The sequence below is a fragment of the Corella eumyota genome, chromosome 4 (genome assembly GCF_963082875.1).
Source record: "Corella eumyota chromosome 4, kaCorEumy4.1, whole genome shotgun sequence".
NCBI lineage: Eukaryota > Metazoa > Chordata > Ascidiacea > Phlebobranchia > Corellidae > Corella > Corella eumyota.
Genome location: NC_137493.1, coordinates 1488484 through 1497306, shown reverse-complemented (window position 1 = coordinate 1497306; position 8823 = coordinate 1488484). Strand labels below are relative to the sequence as shown.

Here is an 8823-nt window from a genome sequence, read left to right as displayed (position 1 = left end):
TTGGGATACAAAATGTTAGAATACCACTACGGCAGTACTTAATTTGACACAATATCATATATAGAGAATATTTAATAAATATGATTAAAATTTAAGGCACTTAATATCGGTTATACAATCAAACATACAATATACAATTAGTTATTTCACAAAATGTATAATTTTGCCCCCAATTTATTAAATTATTCATTTTAAAATAAAAAAAATAACCCAAATATGCATCAGTAACTAAGTTTATTTTACAGTAGTTTTATTCTTACAATAAATACCTAGTTAACGATATTATTAATAATAGCCACCCAAACAAAAAATCCCTAACCAAAAGATAAAGCCCTGAAATAAAAAAAATAAAAACCAAATTTACCCAGGGTTTCCAAAAGCAAACACCTCACCAAATTACGCACGGAATCTCTGTTGTTGTTGGTTTTGTTGGGGCAACACTTGTGAACAATTCTGCATGCGATGTCCATCAAATCTCTGTTGATAAACATTAGAAGGATAATGTGGGATCCTTGGAACATATTGGGCTCTGTTGTACCCATTATGGTAACCCCTTGGGGTTGGATATAAGGATGAAGTAGGGACCTCGGGTTGTAGCATGTAAATATGAGAGGGTGGGGTCACGTTGGTGTTGTTAGTTGCCATGTTAACAGAAGGGGCTTCAGGGGAATTTTCCTCAACTAATATTTGACAAAATAATTAAAATAACAAAAAAAACTTACAAAAAAAAAAAAATTTACAAAAAAAGCACAAAAACAATTTAACAAAGATGAAATAAAATTTGCCTTGTGGAGAAGTATATTGAGGTTGTTGAAATTGTTGGACTAAAGGGGTGTTAGGTTGGATTTGAACCAGTAACCTTGGGTTGTTGAATTGATTGGCTTGTGGTATGGTATGAGGGTGAAAATGGGGTACACATTGGTTAGGCTACATAAAAAAATACATTTTAATTTTTTACTTAAACTTAAATTAAAAAATGTTATTGATAATTTTGTCACCATAAACAAGTTTAAAATATTATTGACTTCATAATATTACCCCAACCCAGACTCAAGTTGTACAAATTTAAAATATCATTGACCTCACAATATTACCTCAACCAAGTCTCAAGTCAAGTTGTACAAGTTCAAGATATTATTAACTATATAATATAACCGTAACCTAGTCTCAATTTGTACAAGTTTAGGGTATTAATAATCTTATAATATTGCCCTAAACCAGTTTTAAATTACAAGACATCATTTTTTTATGAATATTTATCCAGCATTAGTGAAAAAGACAAACACTAACTTGTTGTGTATTAATGTAAGGTTGATTGTTAGGAATAAAGCTCATTGTGTTATTATTAGGTTGAACATACTGAGGGGAAGCACCATTTATGAGAACAGGACGCTGACCACTTGCACTAAGTTGACGATAGTACTATGATAACAAAACACAAAGTTAATACATATACAGCCTTTTTTGATAGCATATGCAATATTAAGTTAATAAAAAGCGCATTGTGTGTGATACTGCATGTTATACAGGCAATTAACAATAAATATATTAGTGCGATAAACATTCAGATATAAAAATTTGAAATAATTTCGAAATAGTTTATACTAAAATTATTATGAAAGTTAGTTCGATGGGTCTAAGAATGGCTTGTTAATTGTAATAATATGCTTTTTTTGTATATATCTTTATCCTCGATGTGAGAAAGTCGTATGTGTGACCTAAACATAGAGTAACATGAGTTACTCCGACCCAGTCTTGGGTTGCCTGTGGCAGTTTGGAATATTATAAATTATAATTGCCCGATAATTAAACTGCTGATTGAGTGATGGCTCAGCAGGAGTTTATACCGTTTATAGCATCTTACTCAAGGGTGCTTCAGCATGAGATCTAAGGGGATTGAACCAATCACTTCATGTGTGGTGTAGCAAGTGTTCTTACCACTACACAACGCTGCTGATTTAAAACTTACAACCAATTAGAACTTACAACCAATATTCACCTGTAATAATTCACCAGCACACCACAAAAGATCATTTTTTAAAGGCTTTTAATTGGATATACAAACTTATATATCACCCACTAAGCTCCATTATATATAAACGGCAAAATTATAAATAAAATTATTTGGATAATAGAAAAATATTCAAGTTTTGTGTACATTTATTATATTATAAAAAAACATGGAAAACCATCTACTATATTAAAGCTACACATACAAAGTTTAAAAAATAAAAAATTACAATAATTTAAAAACAAACAAAAATACCTCCACCCCTAAATTGTAGAAATAATGGAACGGGGATTTTTCATCAGCGATTAAAACTTCTTTACCTTCGTTATCGATCATCGTGTAGGGTAAATAACTGGGTAAACTTTGCTGAGGGTAATATTGAGGGGGTTGTGGGTTAGGGGGGTAAGATGATGGACCTTGTGTGGTAATAATGAAGGTTATGATGTCATAATGGTATAGTGTAGTTAGTGGTTTTTATTTGTATACAACAAAATATTAACGCAAAAAAATTGATAATTGTTTTAGCAATTTTATTATAAATTTGCTGCAAAATATAAGCAAAATGTAATAAATGATTATGCATTAACTGATTTCAAGATGTTACAATCCTTTTAGTAGTATGATGAAATAATAAATTGCAAATATAACAAAAAAATAATTTTTTTTTACAAAAAACGAATCTTGATTTTTTTCTAATATTTTTAACAAAAATGTCAAAACTTACCATATTGAGATATTGGTTGACCATATGCATCGTAACCAATATTTTGCTGGTAATTATTAGGTTCTGGTTGTATATTTATTGGTGGTGTGGATGATACGTCATGGTTGTTATTCTCATCTTCTGGTTGTTTATTTGGGTTGGTGTTTTGGTAGTTAATGGTTTTGTTACTACCAATGCTATCTTGAGAGTTCTGGCGAATAAAAATTAAAAAAAAATTCTTAATTTCTGCTCCAATTAGTTTAATTAATTAATTAAAATTGTAATTGCCTGTGAAATATAATTAGTTGTTGTACTGACTCCATTTAATGAACTAACATCACTGTGAATATTTTGACCATTTTGTTGACTGTCTGGACTAACTTGATTCTCCGAACCTCCACTGTCAAGTCTGGAAAAAATAAAATCCTTAAATTTGAACATTATATATAAAACTAAAATTTAGATAATTAAAAAAAGTGTCAATTAAGTATTGCACTTTTCAATTTTGAACTAAAATAGCATTTTTATGATATCAATCATCTATACATAACAAAGCCTAGTGGATATACATATATATTAAATATATTGGCCCACAAAATATATTAAAATGCCAGTCGTGGTGCATGGGTAAATTATTGCCAGCAAATCATAGATGCAAATTGCAGCCATATTATGACAATTAAAATACAGACCCTAGATCAAGCAACTAGTTTCAAACAAAGAATTCAATATTTGTTACAATATTTAAATTGAATTAAGTGATTTAAAAATTTGTTAAAATAAAAAAATCAAGTTTTAAACTTACGTAGGTTGTTCCACCGAGTTAATATTAAGATTCCATATTTGAGTGGCTAATCCCTCCTCATTCCTTATTCGACACATTTGATTGGTCTCGTTCGGGGGACCATATTCATCGTGGTAACCCGGCTCCCAATCCTTGTTGTCATAGTTACCGGGGTGATCTATGGCATTCTATAGAAATCAAATAAAACTTTTTAAAAGCATAATTTTGTCGGAATTATAAAATTAGTAATTTAAAAGCAAATTTACAATTTGAAACACTTTTTAATTAGTACAAGTTATAAAACTTTAAGATAATAATAAATGTTATAACAAATATATATTTAAAGACAATTTGGATTTTATAAAATACAATCAAACCAATTTTTTGATATCACTAACCTTGCCCAGTGTGGGACTAATAGACTCTAAACTTGATTTCTTCCGTGAGTTTTTTCCTTTGTTTTTATAATTCGATGAATTTCCGTTTCTACCATTACCATTACCTTAAATATTTAAAACCAATTATTAAAATGTTACTTTCAACTAGTCATTATCAACAACAACAAAAAATAAATGTAAAAAACACCAAAAAACAATGTTTAAGAAAAACATTTATTTAAAAAAAGTACAACCCAATAATTATTAAGACAATAAATAATATTATAATTTATACAAAATGATAGTTCAATAAAAAAATTTCATACCAGACATAGCAGGAACTGATCCCCGTAATTTCTTCTGCTGGGAAGCAACAAACTCCAAATATCTTGGATTGAAACCAAATTCACCCATGTGGTAAGATGCCATTCCACTGAAAAATAAAAATATAAATTATTAAAAAAATAAACAATTCAATATTTCAATAAATTATAACATAAAAATTAAAACTAACCCAAATTATTTATACTAGTTTATAGGCTAGCCTACAATCAAGATTTTAAATGGATAATATGGTTACAAACCGTGATCACCTACGCATTACAAACAGCATATTTTATTTATTTTGTAGGCCAATAACCTAAGACATATATATATTATCCACAAAGCTTTATTAAGTACAAAATTTAAAACATATATAACTGATTTCTAAGAGTCTTTACGATAATACATATTGGTTTATAAATAAATATATTTTAATTAACAGATTTTAAGAGGATCCCTCTTTATATTTAAATTAAATATATAAAGTTAAAAATGTGCAAAACAGTAAATAAAACTGTTTTTTCTACCAGTGTTTGTTTCTGTAGCTGTATCTTTTCCCCTTTCCATTATTTCCCCATCCACTCCCATCTTGGAAAGGTTTGCGACGATATTTTCCCATTTCCAATCTACATCCATCTACAACATTACCATGAGTCTTGTGAAAAGTTAAGTTAAAGTATTAGGCTTTGAAAAATACACTTAAAATTGATGTTGTTTAATTTTAAAAAGTGACAAGTTTTTGAATTTAAAAAAGTTAACATAAAAAAAAAAACTTTTTTATATGACAAAATATGTATTACAGGTAAAAAATTCAATCCTTTTAAATAACTTTAATAATGTTCTTTTATATTTTTAACAAATCAACTTAATCAACCCATTTTAATAAAAAAAAATCAATGAATTTAAAAAAGTTAAGCCATTCATATGGCGTATAATATTACACTGATATTGTCAACAAGCCTTACTGTTATAGTTGCACATTGGTTTTGCATTCTTTACAGCAACTGTATGTTTTCCACCTAGGTCCTCTATAAACACTGTGATTGGTCCAAAATCTGGCGACACCTCCTGGACATGACCAACCAGAGGCTTGCTAAAAATCAAGTAAAAAAGAAGGTTAAAATATTAATTTTTATAACTTCTTAAACTTGACCGTTTAAAGATTTGTGAATGTAACAAATTTAAATAAATAGTATATTGATAACAGAACTTATAAACTGAGTGTTAATTTAGTTATTGAGTTATTTAGAACTTGTTATTGAATTATTTTACCTGTAAATGCTTAAAGTGACCATGCATCTATCTCCTATTAAATAAGGCATCGTTTCAGCTACAGCAAAGTCTATGTATTGTTGGGCTAAAAAATTAAGTTATTTTTTCATTCAAATAAAATATTTTAACGTCAAATATTAAAGACAACCTATATTAACTTTATACATTTACAATACACTTATTTACAGTCAATTTTAAACACCACACCTCTCTTAATTGTTATCCAAAAATCATAATCAATATTCCTGTAAATATGGGGATCCATTCCTCGAATAAAATCAATTGAAATTGGAAATTTATAAGCAAGTCCTAGCTGGCATTCCGGAGGTACTCTGTATATAAGAAAAACTTCTTTATTTTAGGCACAAACAACTTTTAGATATAACATAACATAATTCATAAATTAAAAAGGTTTCATTAACAATTTAAAATTAAACAATTTTTATAAAAATTAAAAGTTTTTAAAACTTTTTGACAACCCTGGAGTTAAAATTCCAATCGAAGGTTCATATAAAAAATCTGAGGGAAACACTGTTTCTTCGTCTTCATCATCACTAGAGGGGGTAGAGAGCATTCTAAAGGTCGTGATGGACCTTTGACTTTCAAGGTTATCGAAGCCAAGTATTTTCTCAAACAACAGAGAGTAAATAATTGCTGAAAATATTAATAATTTTTGATTAATTTTAAATTTAAAATACATTGTTATTATAGAAATGTTTAATTAAATTTTAAAATATGTAAATTGAAAAATTAGGTTGCTATTTTGGAGGTCGCATTGGAAAACAAATAGTTGGCCACTTAAGAAATTAATTAATTAATATTTTTATTAGGTGAAATATGTTTACAATAATACAATTTTAAACATAAACTTACATTGACAAATTCCAAAATTAGTAAAATATTTAACAGGGTAAACATTATCGTAATGTTTCTGCCCAGAGTGACATAAATAAACTTTCTTGTTGAAGTCATTTTCTGTCACATTCTTTGCTCTTTGGCCCGGTTGTTCGTATATACAAAAATCACATCTAAAAATAATTTGAAGATTATGTAAGATACTAGGCATAATACCTCTAAAAAAGAAATAAAACAAAGCATTTAGTAAGAAATGTAAAATGTTTATTACCCAATTTTAATTGGCCTTTAAAAACAATTTAGAAAGTTATATTTTTTAAATTTGATATAAGAAACATATAATAATTAAACTTACAAATACATCTTGGATAATGCACTAATTTCAAGTTGATCTCCCCATTCCTTTGGGTTAATCATCTTCGTTAAATATTCATCAAATGAACCGTCTATAAACTGTACAAAAAATATTTATATAAAACACTTAAAAACTCCAACTCATCTTGAATTTTAAATTACTATTTTTGTGTTTATTGAAAAAGCTAAAAAACATAGTAAATACATAGTAATCTTACATAAAAAACAATTATAAACACTTTATTCAGAATCGGTTTAAAAGTTTTTTAATTAGCATATTCTTAATCAATTTTGTAACAATTTACATTCTCAAAAGTAGATTGATTTTTCTTCATATAACGACAACAAGATTCTCTCACCACTAGGTGGTGGGCTTGAGTAGAAAAAAGCTGTAAATTATTTAAAAAATAACAATCTTCAACTCGGTAATTTTTAAATTGCAATATTATTAAGCAGATTCATAAAAACACTATTTAAAGTTAAAAACAAAACTGAGTTTAAATTATTTTAATTTATAAGTTTTCTTAAACCTGTTCAGATAAAGCTCTAAACAAACAAGAACCATCTTTTGGAATTGGTTTTCGATGGTAGCCGATACTAGCAAGATATTCATCCATAATATCCATTCTATGGCGCTTCGTGTGGCCAAAATGAGGCACACTCGAGTGCTCATCATAAGTTGTCATTTTTAGATTGTTTTAAGCTTTTTTTGTAAAATTATTTTGTACATTAAAAATAGTGTTTAAAAACTATAAAAAAGATGTTTAAATTAATTTAAATGTATTAGAATCAACATTTTTTAGAAGTAACTTTTGCTACGTACCTACACTTACATTTTTTTTTGTATATATCTTTATCCTCAATGTGGGAAAGTCAAATGCGCAACTTAAACATAGAGTAACATCAATTACTCCGACCCAGCCTTGAGTTGCCTTTTTGGCAGTTTGGGATATTATAGATTATAATTGCCCGATAGTTATACTGCTGATTAATTGCTGGCTTAGCAAAAGTTCATACCATTTATAGCGTCTTACTCAAGGGCGCTACAGCATGAGATCAGTGAGGATTGAACCCACGACTCCATGTGTGGTGTGGCAAGTATTCTTACCACTACACCAGGCTGCCGGTCATTGTAAAAATTACATTTTAGTATGAAATAGTCCAAAACTATCTATAGACTGGGCTTTGGTAGTTCTAATTCACATGTAAGTTGTAAGTTATGACCAATTTAAGTTAATTAATTTGGTAAACATAAAAAAAATTATTGGGGTTAAAAGAGTTAAACTAACACTAAATACCCAAAAAATATCAACCCCAACAAACTTCTTAAATGGCTTAAATATGCTTTGTTTTCTCTATCAACGTATAGCATTATTATATTTATGGTGATTATCCAATAACATTTCTTTTTTAAATAACATTAAATATATATATATTTTTATGTAAACTTGATTTTAAAACGACGACATTCCCACCGCTGAATAAAGGTTGTGACTATTTGTGACGTTTTAACACATGTTTACAAATGTTTAAATTTTTTTATAAAGAAACTAAGGGCAAACAAGTTTCTTAAAAAAATTGTGTTTTAAATGTTGAGTAAATAGTGTGCAAAAATTTGGATAAAAAATATACAAAAAATCTTAGCCTTTGCTCTATCGTAGATTAAAATGTGTGGTGTTATTATCGCATGTTCAAATCTTCTTTTCGATGTTGAATATGTACAAAACATGTGTAGGCTTTGTATATTCTATAAGACGTGATGACTAAATAGGGATTTGGGTTTAGTGGTTAGGCGATATCGCAGGTTAGAATCGCCTTTTAAGATCTATTTCTGAATTATAATCCGATATAAGTCAAAAACAGAACTGAGAAGTGGAAACCGCAGCATTAAATGTTGCAAGAACATTCTTTGGGTTTGTTTTTACTACACCATTCTGGTGCAATAATAGCCTTGGCATTTGCAATCTGGAATTTTTTGCCGTTAATTTAAATACAGGTTTTTTACGTCTTATTAATTATTTTTATATTTTTGTAGTATTTTGATACTTGCTGTTGGCTATATTTTGGTCAACACCTTTCCAATATGGAATTTTTCTTAAAAATACTTTAAAAACATTCTAAGTTTAAAGCATATTTTGGTTCT

At 28.3% G+C, this 8823-nt stretch overlaps 1 protein-coding gene across 1 annotated transcript; it reads right to left on the bottom strand.

Moving 5' to 3' along the window:
• Positions 1–396: 396 nt before the first annotated feature.
• Positions 397–7366, bottom strand: LOC145749737 (uncharacterized). The gene is made up of 18 exons (XM_082565588.1): positions 7211–7366; positions 6986–7069; positions 6682–6779; positions 6345–6499; positions 5951–6125; positions 5679–5803; positions 5472–5556; positions 5165–5292; positions 4727–4835; positions 4202–4308; positions 3897–4000; positions 3520–3686; positions 3003–3123; positions 2736–2925; positions 2267–2427; positions 1291–1422; positions 786–927; positions 397–680 (listed from the first exon to the last, which is right to left on the bottom strand). Exons 1-18 carry the CDS (start codon positions 7364–7366, stop codon positions 397–399), a joined length of 2523 nt encoding a protein of 840 aa, XP_082421714.1.
• Between the last annotated feature and the right edge of the window lie 1457 nt (positions 7367–8823).